We start from the raw sequence: 21,634 nt of genomic DNA, 5'->3' as shown, positions 1-21,634 counted from the left end.
CAGATTAGTGATCGCTATAGTTTCAATTCGGTTTAGCAACGCCCTCTAGAGGGCAATCAAGTTTAATGCATGGTAGTTGCTACAGCTTATCAGAATCCCTCCGACTCTCACCAAGGTCCCTAGTAGATAGAGAACAATGAATGCAACTTCCTCATATCTATAAAGTGACAATTACACTATAAGCACTGAAACATTAAAATAAGGCTTGTTTAATTTCACCTCACATGCCAACATCCCTCAGAGCTTTCTTTTGAGTTATATTTGATACATACAGTATTTTTATAACGACTGCAGGTAACAGTTAAATGACTGTGCTCTAAAAATGGCACTTTGCCCCTGGAAAACATACACATTAGGCAATGACATTTACTAAATTATGACAAGTGAACTCACCCAAATGAGTGCTATTCAGAATCCTTTGAGGCCATACTGAAATGGATTTAAGAAACATGGTTGATCTCAAAGTTTAGCACTGACCAATATGAAGTGAAACAGCTGAATTGCTGTTGCACTGTTAACCTATCCATAAAGAAATGCCCTGCAATAGTAACTGTTAAGGTGGTCACTGATTTTTAACCCAGGACCACATGACAGTATAAAATCCACTTGTGCCAGAACCCAAACCAACTGACTACTGAAATATTCTGCAGTATAACTGCAGCAACAAAATACGTGTTGGGCAGTTGTTTGCAGGGTCTGCAAAACAAGTTGTGCGTGACAGAAAAAACTCAAGTACATCACTTCTTCAATCATGAAGTCTGAATACTGAAAAACATGACGATTGCAAACATGAATATGAAGAAATATTTATTCATTATGCAATAGTATACATTTATAAATGACTTGTGCGTTACCAATTCTTCTGGGCCAAAGCTATTTGGCAGACAGACCCCATTCAGACAACTCCCAATAGGAACAGATAGGGCAGAGTGGCTAAACTATCAAACAAGTCAAAAGCCCACATAGTTCTGAAGAGAACAAGGTTACATCTAGTAGCTATGTTGGTCTCATTAAGTGCCTTGGGGAAATTTGCAGTGCTTCATTTAGAGAACTCGATTTATTGGGTGATGCCAATAACTCCACAGGCCAGGCGTCCGCCAGCATTACCCGTCTTAAGGCTTTCTTCATTTCCTCCTTTTCCAAGGTCATCAGCCTTCTCATGGATCTAACAGAATAAGCAGATTTACAGTCTGTGAAAAAAAAATCTAGGCATCAATGTAAAAAAAAAAAAATAAATGGATGAAAGTGACTTACCACCATAGTTCTGCCAATAATGGAGTTGGGCCCTGAGAGCTTGATAAAACTGTCTTTGATGTCAATCTTGGCTATATTGTCGGCTCCAGCAGTCACATTCCCCAAGTCTCCAACATGTCTAATTGGAGAAATGTAAAACTCCAGTTCTTAGCCCTGTGTAATCTCTCTCAAATTCATTCAAGGTATTTTATAAACATAAAAATAAGTACAAGTGTTTTAGTACCACCTGATAACCATTGTAAAAAAAAAAAAAGTGGCACAAAGCATTAATTCTTTGTGCATGTGTGTATTCTTCTACAATTGTTAAACACCACATAGCAGCATCAGTATTTAAAGCCTCAGTTTCATTTAGGTTGGAAAAGCAGCAGGCAGCAACTTTTTCCTCACTGCTCAAAAAAATCAATGACCTGACCAACTTAAATTAGATATCAAATTAACAAAAACAGGTGGTCTAGTTTTTTTCTCTTTCCCATTTTAGCATGTATAGAAATTGTCAATATCTTTTCCATTACCAGGCACATTTCACTAAACATGTCTCTACTCATTTCCCCTTAATTAACTCACCGTTCTTCATCAGTAGGACCACCATGCTTCTTTGAAAAGGGATTGTAGTGTGGCCCTGCACTGATGCACCCTGGAAATGAGAAAATACAACATTAAATCCTTTAGATATCCAGTGGAAAGCACCTCTAAACATTTAAGCAGAACTTAAAAAAATAAAAAATAAAAAATACTCACCATTTGTGTTATCTCCAAAAGCATGGACATGGAAACCATGTTCACCAGGTGTGAGGCCACCGATTTCTCCAGTAACCTTCACAGGAGCTGACTCATTCTGGGGATTAAACAGCAACAATGTGCACAAAAGAGCTGTCAGAGGCAGGCAGCAGTGATTAACTACCCACAAAGCAAATTTAACTGAATGTCTTGAAAACACACGTTTAAACCACAGTGAGAGGTTTTCCAGCGTCTACATTACAACAAGATCCTGTCTGCAACGCCTCCAGTCAAATAACCACAATATTACAAGACAGTCAAGTTTATAGCCAACTAAAGGTACATTGGGCCAAGGAGTACAACTACTATACCCAGATGTAATTTTAACAAAACTACAAGTAAAAATGTGGAGTGATGTCATGCACAGCATCGCTCCACGTGTGTAAAGTGCACCGTGACATTGCGCATCCAAAACTTAGTCATATTTATGCGAGAAACTAGTAGAGAGCAACGCTTGGGGGACAAAAAGCGAGTACGAGGTGGAGACTCGGTCCATGACGGAGTGAGGGAATGACTCGGCAGAAAAATCAAATGGACACCTTCATATCACCCAGCTGTGAGCTGTGAAGCAGCAGCTTTTCAGTATGGTTACGTAAAAACCAACGCATAATAGTTAAACACCGTCACGAATGACTTTGGGCGTGATTAAGAAACCACCACTAGCAGTGAGCGAGTTTGCTAACGTCCAACTTACGCAACAGGCGTCTACGCGGTTAATAATTACCACTCCCGGCCCCAAAATGTTCAAAGGTTATGGTCCGACAGGAAAGCCTTTGATTTCAGCAATATTGGCTGGGTAATTAAGCGCTGCTATGAATAAAGAGTGCAAAATAGCATACCGACATGTGCACTTTACGTTTGTTTTGCAGAACACACTCGAAAGCTAATTTGCATCGAGTAAGTGTTGGGAAAGTATGCGAATCTGCGACAAACCTTCCTAGCTCTCTGATGAAAAACTTAAATCAAGCATGGGACGTGGTGGGTGACAACAAATAGGACGCGTCTCCTTGAAAACGGAAGCATTAGCTAACCTATGAATGGAAGTTAGCCTCCGTAGCATTACAAAGCTAAAGCACCCGACAAAAAAAAAAAAGCAATGTTAAATTTCTGTTTTTCCTTTTAAGCTGACTACTTTCTAATTATTACACCTTACAGCACGTTTACCTCCTGCTCAAAATGAACCGTCCCAGTGGTCTCTCCAGCTCCTTTTAGGACACACACGGCTTTGAGCACCATTTCTGCAGCAATCGGGCCTCAGCAGACTTACTATCACAAGGAGCAGACGACCAACTGAACAAACGCTGCGTCAATGAACGTAATGGGCGGGTTTATACTGCAGATAACCAATAGATTAAGAAGGGATATTTTGATTGGTCGCAATCTTGTATGAAAAAAGTCTCCAGTGGCCAGGTTGACGAATGTGGTTTAAGTCTGTAAAAATTATTTTTAGAAAAAATAAATGTATTTTTTGCCTATGATGGTACCACTGTGATACAGATATGGACATATGTCACAAAAAATACATTTTTCATACTTGCTGAAAACTATAAACTTAGTAGTATTGCAAAATCTACCTTTTTATTTATTTAGTTTTTTGCTTTACCTCATGTTATGATGTTATTCCCTCAAATCATTCTTGGAGTGTTGCTTTGATTCTTTCATGCATGTTTGAGAAATGGTTTAATCTCCTGTGGCAGCCATCCAAGTGTGCAAACGGCTTGGTCTCACCAAAGGACACCTTTTCTATGCAGCTCCTCCGGTCTCCAACCCGAATTTCGGCCTCATGGAGCACTCCTCCCCCCTGCAACTCTCCCATTCAGTTCCTGCAGACTAGTGCCAGCAGCAATTACCAAAAACATGGTGGAACTGCACATCTGCTAACTATTCCATATGAGCCTTCTCAGTGAAACACTGGTAAAAGTTTAATGGAGAAAGGTTGTCATGAAGAGCTGAAAAAGTGTAGGAAAGAGCAGGAGCGTTTTAAAGAGACAGAACCCCAATTATTTCAAGGCATTAATTGGTGCTCCACAAGCCTGGTCCTAAAAACCCACTTGCCTGCATAGTTTTAAAGGCTCCTGCACAAATGATTCAAATCATTTGACTGTCTAGTTCTCATGCCATCAACTTTTGTTGATGTTAATGAGCCATCCATTTGAAGTCAGGTGTGCTTCAGGGAGACATTTAAAACATGCAGATAAGTGTGCCCATAGGACAGGGCTGGGAACCGCTGATCCACAGCAGATACAGCCAAAATGTAAAGAATGTGCTCTGCTCAGATGATGGCCAATCACCATTTTTTGCTTGCACACAAAATGATGTGTGACAGAAAAATAAACATCACCGCTCTGAACAAACCAACCCCACTGTGAAACATGGCAGAATAATTTTGTGCAGTTGTTTTTGTTTAGCAGGAGACAAGAGAACCTGTAAGAGTTGATAGAGATGGATGGGGCCAAATACAGTACATCCAAAAACGTGGAGGGTGCAAATATCCTAAGACAGAGGCAGAGGTTCACTTTTGAACAAAATGAACCTAAATGGATTGTAATGGTTTAGATTGAAGCATGTTTATGTATTACAATGAAGCAGTCAAAAGATAAAATACATGGAATAACTCTGGAAGGGAAAAGTTTTAAACATTCTCAAATAGTGAAATATATAAATTTGATTAAATTATTGTAAGAATCTGGGGAAAAAAATCAGAGGAGCTGAACATCCAATTAACCTTTTATGATAAGACCTCACTTTTAATAAAGGATCATGTTATTCTTTTTAACCACGACGCTTAGTCCAAAAACTTGCACAGGCAGGTTACATATTTCACACTTGAGCATTTATCTGACAAAGCTGAACAAAAACAAATATATAATCAGGAGTTAGGCACAGGTTAAAAGAAGCAAAAAAAAACATTTGGTACAAAAATAGTTTATTAAAAACAAGTTCCTATGGCTGAAATGTTGACGATTTCATGTCCATGTCTTCCATATTGAAAAGAAACCATAGAAACATCTGTCATTTTCCAAACCACTAGGAGTTAAAAACGTTAAAGCAACCTGTATCCGTGGTTCTTTTTGTGTCAATGTGTTTCAGATACGCAAATCACAGAATATTAACAACTATTACCATTAAACCTTAAAGTCATCAGTGACAAAAGCATATTTACAGCAGTGTCCTAGGCAGCGGCCTTCATTTTTCAGCATTTCTGCTTTACACAACTCGGTGTAAAATTATCAGATTGTTGATTCTGGGCTTCAAAATAAAAGACATTTGTAATGTTATATGGTATGTTTTCAACTGGGAAACTAGGTTCAGTTTTTTTAATAATACAGTTTTGAATGTGACGGACAACTGTGCTGAAAGGGGACAAATCTGACAATCACCACTTACTCAACAGTAAAAATCATAGAGCTTATAAAAAAAGAAAAAAAATAAAGCAGGCAACAGAAAGGTGAGGTAATTCAACAATTTTCTTTAGTCTTCTTTTAACATTGATAGCAAACATCTTTGTTTTAAATTTCTCACAAATCAAAATTCTCTTTTTTTACAGATTGAAACCAAACCTGTGTTTTTAGCCATTTGTTTATAAAAATTAAAAATAGCAGCTGAAAATTTGTGAACTTAGAGGGGAAAAATTAGGCATCCTTATGTTTCCTATGACATTTAACTTGCAAACATTTAATATTTGACCACCAAAGTATCCAAAATGTATCAAAATTTTTGACAAAATTTTGTCTTTTTGACAAATCAAACTGTTTTCTTTTTTCTGACATTTTTTAATAGTTGTTGTTCATAGTTCCAGTTCTGGAAACTATTTTTAATGGAAATATCCTAGCTGAATCATGGTCATTGTTCATTTATGTAGCATTAGATTATATTCTTGAATATCTAAAAAATGAACATCTTAATTTTTTACATCGTGTATTTCTCTGATTAGTCACATTTTCCTTGCTTTTGCCTTAAAAGTAAACAAAATAAAAGAAACACTCTTGCGGTAATGTCGTCAAATGCACTTTTGTTTCCTTAGAAATAAAATCCTTTGAGCTAGTTAATTCATAAAATCATTAGATTCTGTCTTTTGGCGGTAATAATGTCATAAGCAGTGATAAGGAGGAAAGATTGAAACCACCATTACAATACATTCAATTTAGACTGTTTTCAGTGTTGCAGATTTTAAAAGTGAATCCATAACAGAACTAATTTGTTGTTGAGAAGCTCCTTCCTCAAGGTGATGACATGAGAGTATGAATAAAAGTGGGACAACAATAATTTCCCCCATCTGTATACAAACTATTTTAATAAAAAAAACAAGTAAATATCTAACTATTGATCAAAATGAAACCAAAACGCCAGGCCAAGTTATACTCGTAATGTGATGTTTCAACAGATCTGGTTTCATTTGCTTGACAACGTGGTGGGAGATGTGCTACCGCCCAGGAACTGTCAACGATCATCTGACAAACAGTCACTAGTTAGAACTGAGGCTATTACAGTGAACAAAACGTTTTTTGGAGTTTCTCTCATTCACAGCAGTCACAGGTTGAAGGTCTATGATGCTGCAGCATCTTTTTCTTCTTTTGTTGCTGTGGACTCATTTTGAGCCGGCTCTTTAGACTCGGAGGATTGGGGATTTTCAGCAGCTGGAATCGGTCCGGCGAGTAAATGTTCTGACTCTTCCTTCTTTTTAGTGGCTTCCCCATTTGGCTCTTTCCTGGTTTCCACCGTAACTAGAGGAGTCCCACCCGGTTGCTCCGTGCTGTTAGAGCTCCGGAATTTGTCCATGTTTTCCAGTTCGGCCAGTCGATCGTCTTTATCCCACCGCGACGTCCTCTCTCGTCGCTCCGACCGTCTCGGTTTGTCTGCTTTGACTTCAGGCGCTCTGGTTTTGTCCCGGCTGCCTCCTTCTCCTCTGCTTCTTTCTCCTCCCTCCGCTCTGCCTCGATCTCTCTCCCCATCGTCACTGCGGCCTCGATCTCTGTCTCTATCAAGGCTGCCTCGCCTCTCTCTCCAGTCCCGTCTATCTCTGTCCCGATCTCGGTCTCTGTCTCTCTCCCATCCGCCCCCACGGGAATTCCCTACATCTTCCTGCCAACCTCCGAGCCTGTCCCGCCCATCCATTTTGTCACTACCCCCTCCTCTGCCTCCATCACCAAAACGCCTTCCCCCTCCAAACCCTCTGTCCCTCTCTCTGTCTCTGTCTCGATCCCAGTCTCTGTCCCTCTCCTGTTCTCGATCCCTGAATCCTGGCCTGTCACCCCTGGGTGGTCTCTCATCCATTTCCTCCTGCCCTTCGAAGCTTCTAGGACCACCTGGTCTTGTAAACGGGGCAGGACCTTGAGGGGGCGGGCCATGTCCTCGAGGGAAGGGACCTCTCATATTATGTGGAGGGGGCATTCCAAATCCTCCTTTAGGTTGTGGGGGCTCGTGGCGCATCATTTGAGGATGTGGCCCCCTGGGTATCAACTGTGGCGGGCCAGGGGGCACGTTGGGGTGAGGTGGTCTTTGCCCTTGGGGTGGAGGGAAACGTTGCATGTGTGACGGCGGTGGACCCTGGGGGCGCTGGAGTGGCATCATACCAGGTCGGGCACCTAGTAGACCCCCAAGAGGGGACTGGATGTTTCCAGGGTGTCCACCTGGACCTGGAGGTCCGACTTGGGGCCCGCCAGAATGTCCGACTTGGGGTCCGCCGGGATGTCCGACTGGGGGACCGCCGGGATGTCCAACTGGGGGACCGCCGGGATGTCCGGCTGGGGGACCGCCGGGATGTCCGGCTGGGGGACCGCCGGGATGTCCGGCTGGGGGACCGCCGGGATGTCCGACCGGGGGTCCGCTGGGATGTCCGACCAGAGGACCGCCGGGATGTCCGACCGGAGGACCGCCGGGATGTCCGACCGGAGGACCGCCGGGATGTCTAACCGGGGGACCACCGGGATGTCCTACAAGAAGACCAACGGGGTGACCACCAGTAGAATTAGTTAGAGGTCCACCTGGAAAACCTCCTGGAGGTCCTGTTGGGAAAACCACAAGCAGTTAAGATTGCTACGTTTAAGTTACTAAATAGCTCAAACTCCATTATTTTGTTTCTTTAGTTAACCGAAGGGAAACAAAATTACTAACCCATGTGCCCCATTTGGTGGTTAAATAAGTTTGGACCCTCCAGGACCTCATCATTTTTCTTGGCGCCCTGACCTGCTGGGTCTTGAGGCGGGTCATCAACGCCACCTTTGGAAGGAGGTATTGGACCGAGGGGCATAGGTCCCGAGGCAGGAAAACCTGGGGATATAGCAGCGAAACCCATTAAGATTCACTTTGACCAGAGTGAAAGACATGGATCCTAGTTTTTAAAACAACTGCAAATAGTAAAAGATTATTGGCAGCTACCTGGGGGCATTTGCAACGGGTTAAAGCCAGGTCTGATGAAAGGAGGAAGGGGAATGCCTGGAGCAAAGCCAGGTGGAGGCATCCCAATGGGACCAGGAAAAACCGGAGGTTGAAGGGAACCCATAGCAACCATTGGCTGTTGCAATGAAGGGACCTGAGAAAATTGAATAAGCAGATAAATCGGTCAGTGCCATGTAAACGTTAGGTAACACTAAGCAAAATAAGCTAAGTAAAACCCATTTTGTGAAGGACTATACTAACAGACTGATATATGGGTCTCTTACTTCAATTGCTCCATAATTTATATAAAAAAAAAGCATTTCAAATATAAAAAAACTAATAATTTCAACTACAACTGTAAGGAGTTATAATATAACCCAACAGGTTTCAACCCCTAACGCGCTTCCCATCTTCCTCGGCGTTGTTAGCGATCTGCACGTGTCGACCAAGACGACAATTTTTCAGGACAGTTTTCTGTCCCGAAATGTTTCAAATGCAGGACAGTCCTGAAAACAATGTCCCTTCTAGTTTTGGAGTTATAATCTGAAACACATATTTCCTACCACAGCACCACCTACAGGTGAATGTGGCTGAATATTTGTATCTGAGTAGTGGTGTGGATACTGAAGACGGATACCAAATAAAAGTTGTAAAAAGTTTTGGCTGCAGTACGAGTTCCAGCAGAGAAATATAATAATAAGAAGAATGGAAAAGCAAAGTAAAAACAACAGGGTTCACCTGAAACGTCGTGGATGTTGTCAAATAAAAAACGTTGTTGCGTGATGCGTTGTGGGAGAGCTCAAATAAGACATTGTCCAAATGGAGCATTTCTCAGATTTTTTTTTTATATGAGCCCCACACACTTCAACCAACCATGATCATATTAGACATAAAATGTCTAATATCATATTGGACATATGATCATGGTTGATCATATATTTAAGACCTATACGGTGGAGGGATGTGTAAAGCTTGGTGAAAATAAGCAGTTTTTGCATAACAAATTTTGCAATTTTCCAGCGCCACCCAGAGGTGGACGTTGGAAAGAAAACTAGCTAGCCATTGTCAATATTGTGTTTGTAGTTGAAGAAAGGAAATTGTGGATTTTTTTTATGATTTCAAAATTATGAACAATTAAATTTTGTAGCAACGTGGATGTGTGTAGTGATGTTTAATCAGCTATAACATTGTAATTGGGCGGGGAAAAAAAAAATTGCCACAATAACTTTCTTTTTGTTTTTTCCTTAGCATATAATGTGACATGTTTCATTTGGCTCAGAGTTGATGGTGGGGGTGAGATTGGATTTGGCTAATGCAATTTTCTTGCTTCCCTGGTGAAAAACATTCCAGATCCACAATTTTTGCACAGCACAGTGGAACATCTGTTGAAGAATCTTTCTCAGAAACTTTGCCCACATCAATTTTTGTTAACGTGACTTTGGTTTCAGAGTTATAAGCTGAAACATGTATTTTCTACCATAGTGCCACCTACAGGCGAATGTGGCTAAATATTTGTATCCGAGTACCGTTGTGGATACTGAACCCGGATACCAAATAAAAGTTGTAATTTTCAGGGTTTAGGGTCCAGTATGACTTCCAGTGGAAAAACATAAGAATAATGGAAAAACAGAGTAAAAACAATAGGGTTTCCTGCTCTGCTGTGAGCAGGCAAACGGCCATGCCTTGTATTGGCCGTCTGCTTGCTCCTGCAGGCTTGAAACCCTAAATATTCTATGTGTTCCTTACTTGTACAGGATGAGAAGCTGCAACAGCCATCGGTAAGACTTGTGCCTCCTCAGGCTGCTGTTGCTCAGAACGGCCATTGTGTGTGGGTTCCTCAAGGTGGTCGAAGGTCTTTCTCATGCTGCTCCAGTCTGCAAAGTCAGTCATGATAGTAATTATTAAGTAATAAAGCTAACTAAATTTAGCAAATGGTAAACTATAAATTTGGACTGTTTAATTAGGTATGAAGATATGTCTGTGAATTTAGTTTTTTTGACTGTCTAGTCACATTAGCTAAAACAAAATTAGTCTCAAGTCTCAAAATATATACTGAGGAGAAGATGTGTTGTTCTGGTTCAGTCATTTTGAACATAAACATTTCTCCTACATTAGTTGTTTTTTTACCTGGTGATAAGGTATCCATATCTAGCATTCCTCCCTCCTTCAGCTCTTCTAACTGGTCCTCTCTGATTTTAGACCAGGGTACGTAGGTGACACCCAGCTCCACATCCCAGTACTGTTTAAAATCAGGCTTTATACCCTTGTTCAAAGCCCAAGCAATCTGGTAGGAAATAATTCAATTTAAATTTGGATTTGTTTCCAGAATTTTTTCTCAGTAGCATATGCAGAGACAAAATAAATAAGACCCACCTTAATTGCTTTCTGGTTAACTTTTGACGATCCTCTACTGAGTTTCTGCAGTGCTCTGTAAGCATCTTGCCTGTGTATCATGACAATGTAAGCACAGCCTCTTGGAGGAATCATCTGAAAAATGACAGAGAAAAACAAAAAAATGGTTAATAACCATATGAGAAACAGTTTTTCCTGTCTGACAAACCAATTAACGTAGCAAGGTCTGTCTAACAATGACGAAGGAATAATACTTCTTAAAGATAACGGCATAAAGGTAAAGTACCTAACAATACAAACATCATCTCTAAGCGCTACAGTCACAGGCACGTCATAATCAACATCTAACAGAGATGTGGTTTATGGGGAAGCTTCTTCAGGATTAATTCAATTTTGTACCGTTTTGCCCTCAGGTGAGGGCACAAAAAATCTAATTGGCCAATATTGACAAATGGGATTTGAATACATAACAGCTTAATTATAGCCTACCAAATAACGCATCCAAGTAGACTTTTACTACTGTGATATTGCACACATTGAAATTGCACTGACGACAGTTACAAGATGTATTGGACATGAAGTGTTTTACAGTTTAAAAACAAAGAAAAAAAGCAAACAACAATTAAATGCACTAGAAGATACTAAATAAGTAAAATTTCTGGCCCAGGGGATTATGACCTTGCAGGCAATTTTGTCATATATAATTTTTTTTAAAAAGAAAAGTTGTATTTTAATGATTTCTCAGCTGCACTCTATCCAAGTGAGATTGTGAATTTCAGGGATCATTCCTGTTTAAATAAAGTTACAAAAAAAAAACCTTTTAAATGAAAATTTTAAAAAAATTACAAATCTGACTGCCAAGAGGCTTATGGAAGCAGAGTTGTTGTTAGAAAATGTTGTTAAAAGAAATGCAGCTTTATTCTGCTGGCTGTCATTGGTTTGTATGCACTGAACAATCAAAACGAACCTGAAATTATAAAGCTTCTTCTCTGACAGTAAGTAGTTTTTATCCCTGTGGGCCTAACAGAAACCTCGATGTAGATCCTTGCAAGCCTTTCTATGTAAAATAATGTGATATGAGCCGATTATTTGCTCTTTCTGGGCAAATAATCAGGATTAAGTTTAGAACCTTCTGATTACAGCTGTTGGTTGAATAATAAATCTATCTATAAACTTAAAATAAATACAAAGCAGGACCTAAGAGTGTCCATTAAGTAACTAAGTTAAAAACAATGAAATTCTAAAATGCACAAATTACTGTTTTAAGATTAAATATATCTGATCCAAATAAATCGACTTACATTTATAGATTCAATCTGTCCAAACTCTTCAAGCAACAAGGCGACGTCTTGCTGTTGAGTTCTCTTGTCCAGTTGACCCACCCACAGTGTAGTACTACAGACTAAAGAGGAAAAATACATCAACAAGGAAGAAATTTGGCAATATTTCTAAAGTTAAAAGATTTAAACAAATTATTTTCATCGCAGGAGGGGAAAAAGGACAAATAAGTACAGATTTCAATCATTCCTGTGATAAATAATCTCCTCCGTAACCTAGGTGATGACTCACTACTTAGAGTTTCGCTCTTGGGCGGCGGCAGGCCTTTCTGCCGCCGTTCTCTTTCTCTCTCTCTCTCCCGGCGCTCCTGTGAGCGAGAGCGAGGCGAGTGGTGGCGACGATCTCTGGAGCGGGAGCGAGATCGTCTGTGCCTGGACCGTCGGGAGCGGGAACTGGACCGAGACCTTCTCCTCTTTGGAGATCTGTGTAGACAAAGGAAGCTTTGTTTCCAGGAAACTTCTTTTTGGCAGATTCTCATAAAAATACTTAGCATCCATTTTAGACTTTACCTTGAGCCTGAGTGTGACCGTCGACCATGCCGGCCATCTCTCATTGAAGAATGGTCCATATCCACTGAGGAGTCCTGGTGAAAAGATGAAAAAAAAATAAATAAATAAATCAATGAATCAGAAGATGACATGCTGCAAATATAACCAAACCAGTTATATTCTTGATCAATATTTAACGTTTATTAATTCACCTTAAAAGTCAAGGAATTAGATTTATGTTTTTCAGGATGAAAAAAAAAAACATAAATCTAAAACTAAACTAAACCTAAAAGTTGTTCAAATCTATTCAAAAGGAAACAATGATTTTGAAGAACATCGCTTCAGGCTGTAAGAGAGATAAAAGACTTTCAGAAGGTACCAAGAAGGCTGTAAGTTTGATTTTCTGGCTTTTAAAGCTCACACTTAAAAATGGGAAATTTTGGCCGCCATTTGTAAACCTTTGAATGTAGTTAAGCACCTACACAGAGCGTACACACAGAGATGGTGATTAGCATCTTATGTTAATCACTAAAATAAGATTCTGAAGACTGTTTCTAATCTCTGTAATGATTTTTGTCTCTTATTTAAATCAAAGGAAAAAGTGTTTCACTGCACCTGGATGACTCTTCCTCTGCTCCTGCTAGAATTAATGACCTCTGATGGCTGGAAACCTACCTGTTGTTGCTGGGCAGCGTTTTGAGGAGGGTATATCCCTGGGAAGCCTGGAAGCCCAGTTGAACCAGGAATGTGGTGCCCTGGAAGAGCGTGCCCCATCGTTGGCATGGTAACAGGGTAGCCTTGTCCTGGCAGAACAACACCAGCCTGCAGCTGGCCGTTAGGAGGCACCGAAACCTAAAGAAGAGATCTGAAATTAATATCCAATACCAATCCTTGCATCTTACATCAGAATTAGATTTGCTCAGATTTTATTCAGTTTTTTTTTTCTTCTCAAAGGTTTGTGTTAAATCGATGAGTAGTAACACCACCTCATATTAAACAAATATATAAAATATTCCAGAGTGGCAGATCCAGACTATTTAAATACATTCTCAAGATATTTTTGAGTGTTTACCTTAAACAAAATTTAAAATCAGTCAGACCTACTGCACAGTAATTTCTCTCAGTACATCAAAACATTTAATCCACTTGTTTGATAAAGAATGCAATTCTTTTCCATCTCCATTAACTGATGTTCACACCTTAAAACATCTGGTGTAAAAATAAAATAAAAATGAACAATGAAAGTCCAGTGTCACTACCTGCTGTGTGATGTCCTGTGAGAGATTCATCATCTGTGTATTAAAGTGCTCCAGGTGCTGAGGAAAGGCTGGAGGTTGTTGCATACTGTGATAAGAAAAATGCATCATTATTACTCCCCCCTTGATGTTATTTGTAAAGGCTATGCTACTCAGAATGAGGACGGGGACTCACAAAGGGGGCTGGGAGGAGGGTTCATCCTTTTTAGTTTCCTCTCCAGCTTCTGGTTCATCATCGTAGTCAAAACGATCCAGCAACTTCTGATGCGAAGACAGAAAATCAAGCTGTAAATTCTAAATTACATTCTTTTTTGTTTGGTTTTGCAAAAAATTAAATAAATACATTTCCAAACACTGGACTCTGAAGTCTTTTTTGTAAACATGGCTGATAAAAGATTTTTTTAAAAATCAGAAAACTGTGCATTCAGAGTGTTGTTGGTTTGTTCATTTGTGACTAATTTAAAAGCCATGCATCCTCCATGACTTTGTGACTATCAATAACATAAAACCCCAGCAAATTACATTTAAATTAGCGGAAAACTGAAAAAGTTCAAGGCGTATAAATACTTTGCAAGGCAGTACGGGTTAGAAAACTTAGAGGAATGCAAATATCTGTCACCTTGTCAAAAGCGGTCTTTTGCTGGACCGGCTGGGTGGAGTGGACGGGTGGAGGAGGCTGAGGCGAGGAGAGGTGAGGCTGAGCAGCAACCGCAGCCAGGCCAGTAGGCGCGCTTTGAACCGGCATTTGAGCGGTCGGCAGAAGAGGCTGAGTGTTGGTTTCAGGCTTAACCGCCTGCTGCTGAAAGTTCTGGAGCATCTGCTGGAGCTAAGGAATACAAAGTAGATTCAGAAGTTTCCAAGACGACAACAGAAAGCAAATGAATGAAGCTATGTCAGGTTTCCATGGGTGTAAACACACCTGCTGGCCCTGCGAAGACTGGAAGAGCTGTGCTACGGCAGCAAAGGCGTCAGAGTTGTGTAGTGGAGGAGCGGTTGTTGGGGTGGAGTTGGCTGTTACTACGGTAACAGGCTCTTTGGCTGGAGATGGTGGTGAACCTAAATGATGAGACAGTCGGGAGTGTTTATAGGTGGCACAAACATGTTTTTGAAGGTGCGAATGCTCATTCAGAAAAAAATACAGCTGTTTCTATAATGTGGGATTTAAAAAGGACTTTAATTACAACTCACCTGGCTCTTCTGTGTGTGTGATGGAAGCAGCACCACTGCCAGAACCTGCAGCCATATCCAAGAGCGGCTGAATAACCTCAATCTTAAACACTCCGTTCTTCTGCCACAGGTTCAAAACCCGCACAATCTTACTCTACAAACAAAGAAAAGAAAAGAGATGAAGCATCATTCCAGAAATTTTCCAGCCTTTCAGAAGATTTTTTTTTTTCCATTCTTACCCGGTCCTCTATGGGACAGAGACAAAGGTTCTCGAAGGTTCCTGTGATATTTTTGGTGAACCTCGGACCAAACACGTCTTTGTCTGGTCCGAACTGGTGCCTGGACTGCCTCACAATGGAATCAACCACATACAAGCCAGCAACTTTATACTCGGGCTTACACTGGAGGAATCAAGACCAAGGAGACAAATACCTTTAAATTACTTATGATTGTTGAGAAAAAAAAATGCTTTTCAAATACATTTGAAACAAAACCAGACTCACCTTTTTGATAAACTTTTCCACAATCTGGACCACGTGTTTGTAGAGCTGGAAAAAAAAAAAAAAAAAAAAAAAAAAAAAAAAAAGGGGGCGGGGGGGTCAAATGAGTGTTTTCAGCTTAATGGAGGCTAAAAGAAATGCAAACCAATTTTTAAAAGCAGAAAACATGAACACAAAAATATACAGCACATGAAAAACTGTTACTTACTTTCATAGCTTTTATGGCTGATTTGGTGATGGAGATCATCTTTGCTCGAGATATAGGAGGCTTGGAGTCCATCAAGGAGAATAACTGCAGAGTGGAAAAGATAATGAAAGGATGAGATGGAAAATCATGAAACAGCAGAATGCACAACACCAAATGGAGCAAAAATAAATGAGTTTCAGGTCAAATACTTATTTAATTGAAGTACATCTGTTTTTCCACATAAAACACTAATAAGGATGTATTACTTTACAGACAAATGTGTTGGACCTAACTGCAATTAAACTTTCTAAATTAGAAATGTGTTTCCTCAAAAATCTCTTATCTGTTGCCATTATTCATTACTATGCACATTTTTTTTATATTTCGTGTGGTGGTTTTATCAGGTTTTGTCAGAAAACGGAGACAAATATTTTATTTTATTTTATTTTATTTTTATTATGTGCTGCCTGAAATGTTTTAAAATGAAATAGAAAAATATTCTGAATTTAATGTACTGTTAACCATGGCTCTCAAATGAAAGAAGAAAAAAAAACAATCCTGAGCTACCTGGGTCTGAAACTATCTGTTCAGTTTAGTGGGTAAGATTTGTACTGATACTGTAATAACACAGTTAGCCAAGAGCCTGAATGAGTTTTTCACTATATAATATCAATGAGATAAAATATCAGGGATTCCCCCAGCCAGATATCCTCAAAAATAATAACAATAATAATAAAAGAAAACAGAAACAGCTTAATGGGAGCCATCAGTGGTGCTACTTTAGATTTCACACCAAATCCGTCCATGTTTCTCACAGCCAGAGAGTTTTCAAACACTTACATTTCTCTGTTTTGTAAGTGAGGGAAAGAGGCAGTAGTTTCGCTTAAGCCTTCCTTGCCATGTGCAATAGGTGGGGGAGGGGCAGTGCTGCATTATTCTACACTCCATGCAGCCTGAGAAAACTTAGGTGACACAAACCTTTTCTCCAGCAACTCATTAACAGGACTTTGAACCTCTAGGATGTCACCACTGAATGTTAGAAACTGTAACATTTTTAAATCTCAACATACCTTTAAATTGTCCCTATTCACAGTCTGCAAACTAAATGCCCAGTATATATTGTCTTGTCTCACCATCTTTATCTTTTTCTACTAACTTGATTCACCTTTAAAGAGATAAAAACCCAAAGCAGGAGAGCAACTCTAAAGCTGGCCACTGTAAACTGGACTGGCTAACCAGGTTTGTGCGTATGCGCTTCATTCTGTTTTTAAAAAGTTTTGGTTACTGATTAGAGTTTAACTCAGCTATACAGAGAGCCCAAAGCAACCCACTTGTTGCTGAGCACTGCCAGTCAGCTGGCTGAAAGAAGGCACCGATACTTTTTCCTTGTGTTCTTTTTGGAAATATAGTCAGAGATTAAAAATAAAAAACAAAAAAACAGTCATGGTGTTGAAATTTAAGGAGAGCCAACCAATCAAAGTGTCTATCAAAAATAGAAAAGTAAATAAATGTTAATCTGTATAGAAAATTACTCCAACTGTGATTATGTCATTATTTTATTGTTGATTTTCCTGGCTTAAATAATCAGAATTAAATAGTGTAATACATTTTTGTTTAATTACTGTGGCATCACAAAACAGTGATACTTCTACACGTTTCTGTGATATCGTGTGAATCTCAAAGTAACTGTAGCAAAGCATAACTAATAAAATCCTGATTTTAGAGTAAAAGAAAATCATTATAGATTTCTTTTTCATAATGAACGCCTCTAAAAGAAGAGATCATCTCATACATCATCAGGAAGCAAAATAGCCAGGTAGAAGGAGATGCATAAAATCTGACACACAAACCCACACTTTCAGCATCACATGACAGAAAAAGTCTATGATTTGCCCTTTTAACCATGCCCTAGTATTCTTGCAGCTGTAATTTTGCTTCAGGTGAGACAACAAATACTGCAAAGATTGTAAAGATCGCAGGAATGGCAACAACTTCGAAGCTAAATATTTTGCAGGATGTCAATTTGAGCCTCAATAACAAATTAAGTATATGGGCTCCAGCTTTGATAACCTTGTTAATGTAAGGCTTACTGACTGACAAACCCTGCAGGTTCTGACTGGGCTTCCAACAGCATGAACAGGCCTCATAGAAACTTACCGTGTCTGCTCTTTAAGAAACACCTCGCATGTTTATTATTCCAAATGATCAACAATAAACCCCTGTAGGCCTGCAGTCCGTTTGCATGACCACGTTAACTGGAGAGTATGTTTGCTAATCGTACTGTTACCAGCAGCAGTGTTTGGGACCAATTCACTCCCATTAGCATCACGGAGGATCCTGGTACCAATGTTTACTCTGTTTTCTGACATAACCGAGTGGCTTCTTATTGCACTAGAGTAAGACATCCTGCTGTTCAATGTAAGACCACCCCAGTTGACGAAGGGCAACACTAACATTAACCCAATTACAATAACACCAAGAAAGTCCAACGGCTAGTAGGCCCCCTCGTCCGACCTACTCGGTTAGCTACACAGCATCACAGCACTGCTGTGACCACATCCACCAGCCACGGTGACTTCAGATTCTGAGCGAGCCCAACGTGCAGCTTACCTCCTGGTTAAAGGCGTTCACGGCCTCCATGATTGCCAGATGCACCTGGCTTCTCCCTTAACTCCCGAAATCCTGGTCAAAACGATGTTTATTCCAGGAAAGGACGGAACAACATGTCCGCTCCCCGGTAGCTAACGCCAGTTAGCCTCGCGTTGGGTCGGCGGGCACAGCAAAGCATGATGGGATTTGGTGCTGTTGTTCTAGGGTTTGTCCAATAGGTGGCAGGGTGCTTCCACTTACTGTGCTACCTGAAAAAAGAAAAGACTATGAATAATTTTAATAGTTTAATTGTAAGTTCACTTGGCAAGTTTTTATTTGTCAAAAATGGTAGGGGTAAAAGTATGCATTTGCCTAAAAAATTAAAACAATATAGTGTCTCCTGCTGAGAACTGAAGTCCTTCTTTGTGAAAATAGGTTCAAGAAAACGGCATATTTTAGGAACCAAAAAAATAAATAACTTGATAGGAATATACCAAGAATGACAGTAAAGGTTTTAGTATTAAAGTATAGGTGTAAACCTTAGTATTAATGTACTTAGTCTAAGCCTTATCTATATAATTTTCAAGAAAAGCCAAGAATACTTCACTATACTGCTCTGACGTTTGTAATGTTCAGTTCAGAAAAAATAAACTTCAAGTACACTGCCTCATTTTTAGCATGAAATAATTATACTCATAGTGCATTAGTATAAACTGTTTAGCTATAATCACATGGTTGATCATCTAAACTTGGCAGGCTAAGCAAGAAGAGTAATAATCTGAGAAACAGCCAGTAGTAGTCAGAGAAACACTCTTTATTAATATGGGAAAGATTCACAACTCAAGTGGGAAAATCTGCTTGACAACTTTTAGTAGAATGTTTAGGAGATCCAATCTCTATTTGAGGGTGGGTGAAAAAAAGTCACTGCCATTCTGGAATTAGATTACACTAGATTGTATTTTAGAGCTATCAGAGTAAAGGCATTGAATGAATTTTCTTGCCGCCTTTATTTCTAAAATTTACTTGAAAATCTTGTTTACTATTTGTTTCACTTCACAATTTTGCATCTATTTGTCGTGATTCATCACAAAAAAATCCAATTCAATTCATCAAGGTATGCAGTTACAACATGCAAGATGTAAAATGAATTTTGCAAGGCACAGTATTTGCTGTGAAACCAAACTGTTACAGGAGAAATGGCTGCCACAGTTCCCCACAGACATGAATGCAAACGATTTTGCAATCTCTGTTCCTGCAACACAAGGTCTGTCTTTGTGGATGCTCCTCACAGCTGTGACTCAAAAACAGAATTATTTTTAAAATTCACAAGGATATTTTACCCATGCAGCCTGAAATCCAACTCACAGGGTGATAATGGCTTTTACAGCAAGAACTTTGATTTATTCAGTAAATATCAGTATCTAACTCTCAACTCAGGAAGCATCTATTTTTTTTTACTGTTCCTTCTATAAAATTTGCCTTCATCTGCTTTTGAAAGTAGGTCTGCCTGTTTAATAGTAATCTTAGAGTAAGGTGTTTAAAAAGCTACACGAGACACAAAAGACGTGCAGAAAATTGTAACACATTTTACCCCGTGGGAAGATCAAATGCTCTGTTTTAAGGGCTAATGCAGGTCTAATCGATGAGATGCTTGAGGCTCTTGTGTCAAGACAATTACAAAACGGATGTAGATTGAATTTCAACAAGACGTCTGCGCTGCATTTTATTGTAGTGCAAAAAGTCTCCAAAAGATGTCGTACTTGTACGCTTCATATCTTTATTATGTCTAGAGTGAATTATCAAGAAAGCATGGTCCAGCAGTCTTGGAAAAAGCAGCATGTGGTTTAGAATTGCTAAAGCCATTCTCTTTAAAGATCGAAATTGAAGCATAGCTACACACACACACACACACACACACACACACACACACACACACACACACACACCCCCACACACACACAAAAAATCTAATAATATACAACATTTGAAAATAAAATAAATAGATTTATTTATTCAATAAAAATGTCATTAAAGCAACCGTTCAAGTATTTGAGACTGATTAGATTTACTATAAAAAAATAAAATGTTTTTTTCTTGGCCGAAGCTTATGATGAGTGGCCCCTCCCTGTTCTCCTTTGGGTGATTAAAAATGTTAATTAGGCCGATGAACCTCATAAGTAAACAAGGTGAAATTATTCTCTGTTTGTCTGCTGAACTCAAGTAAACATCCAAAATAGATAGGGTAAATTTAATTCAAGCTTAATATTGATTATGACTACCTTGAAAAAAAAACTTTATTTATTTATTTTTTATTATTATGAAAAGGGCGGATTCTTAACGCACAGAGAGATGCTTACAATAACTAAAATGCCAACTCAAATACATGTTAGTATATATATTTTTTTACAAACCCTATGAGCTCAAATGTTGATTCTGTAACAAGTCACTTATCAGGGTTACAAATACATTCTTTGTTCCTGCACATGTACAATGTGAGCCCACACAGCGGAGCGGCGGGGCGGTGGTACCGGTAGACTTGTTGTTCCCCGTTGTCCGTACACACACTCCACCCACCCTGCGCTGATTGGATAGAAAAGTACCCCCGCTTCCATCACGGTGTTTCTTTTTTCACCCTCACACTGGCCAGGGGAACGCCCATCCACAGGACCGGGAAAGTCACTTCAAACTGAAAAACACGCTGCATGGCACTCAGACCATACAGGAGACGCGCGTGTGAGAGGAGATGCGCACACAGCCTAGAAGCCTGGCTCTGATCCTCGACCTGAAAACACTCTCGCGTAGCTAATAAGACACGTTGCGTCAGTTTTCCATGACAGATATTGGCTTTTTTTTTTTAAATGCTCCTTATGTCATAATAATCTAAGCGGATTCAGTTGTCTCGGAAACTGCTGAGCGCACTGGCTGGATGCGTTTGGGTGAACAGGTGGCGCAAGATCCAGCACTCTTAATTTGCCGGACGTTAAGCGTTTAATAGGATACCTGCTTTTAAGGTGGGTCAGAGTCGAGTGCGAAGTGTTTTTCTCCCTCCTCAGACAAGGCAATAGAGATGCCCGTTTTGGACCACGACATGGGAACGGACAACAGGACGCACGACGGCGAGACCTCAGACAGCGCCGACGATGAGAGCACCTTTTCGGGCTCCCTCGGCAGTCCTGCCCCGGACGTCCTCAAGAACTTTTACCACACCAAGCGCGTCGGGACCTACCTGATCGGGAGGAAGCTGGGAGAAGGGTCTTTCGCAAAAGTTAGAGAAGGTCTCCACACTCTTACGGGAGAAAAGGTAAGGCATGGTGGTGGATGAAAGTTACATCTCATTGCATGTATCTG

General features: G+C 39.9%; 2 protein-coding genes across 3 annotated transcripts; both read right to left on the bottom strand.

Moving 5' to 3' along the window:
• Positions 1–790: 790 nt before the first annotated feature.
• sod1 (superoxide dismutase 1, soluble) lies at positions 791–3,347 on the bottom strand. The gene is made up of 5 exons (XM_007555579.2): positions 3,196–3,347; positions 1,993–2,089; positions 1,819–1,888; positions 1,255–1,372; positions 791–1,165 (listed from the first exon to the last, which is right to left on the bottom strand). The coding sequence occupies exons 1-5, from the start codon at positions 3,265–3,267 to the stop codon at positions 1,058–1,060; spliced, it is 465 nt and encodes a 154-aa protein (XP_007555641.1). The 5' UTR covers positions 3,268–3,347; the 3' UTR covers positions 791–1,057.
• Positions 3,348–4,746: 1,399 nt separating this feature from the next.
• On the bottom strand, positions 4,747–18,497 carry LOC103140417 (splicing factor, arginine/serine-rich 15-like). 2 transcript variants are annotated; one of them, XM_007555570.2, is made up of 19 exons: positions 18,308–18,497; positions 15,719–15,802; positions 15,514–15,558; positions 15,250–15,411; positions 15,032–15,164; positions 14,763–14,899; positions 14,463–14,669; positions 14,019–14,104; positions 13,847–13,931; positions 13,263–13,439; positions 12,609–12,682; positions 12,331–12,521; positions 12,063–12,163; positions 10,783–10,896; positions 10,537–10,693; positions 10,156–10,283; positions 8,410–8,563; positions 8,146–8,301; positions 4,747–8,036 (listed from the first exon to the last, which is right to left on the bottom strand). In XM_007555570.2, exons 1-19 carry the CDS (start codon positions 18,335–18,337, stop codon positions 6,577–6,579), a joined length of 3,681 nt encoding a protein of 1,226 aa, XP_007555632.1. In that variant the 5' UTR covers positions 18,338–18,497; the 3' UTR covers positions 4,747–6,576. The 2 variants fall into 2 exon arrangements, with proteins under 2 accessions (XP_007555632.1, XP_016528886.1); XM_016673400.1 differs by having other exon boundaries at positions 14,019–14,101.
• Positions 18,498–21,634: the final 3,137 nt, after the last annotated feature.

Source organism: Poecilia formosa, unplaced genomic scaffold (assembly GCF_000485575.1).
Source record: "Poecilia formosa unplaced genomic scaffold, Poecilia_formosa-5.1.2 Scaffold3, whole genome shotgun sequence".
NCBI lineage: Eukaryota > Metazoa > Chordata > Actinopteri > Cyprinodontiformes > Poeciliidae > Poecilia > Poecilia formosa.
The sequence above is the reverse complement of the archived record's forward strand: the minus strand, read 5'-3'. Positions and strand labels throughout refer to the sequence as shown.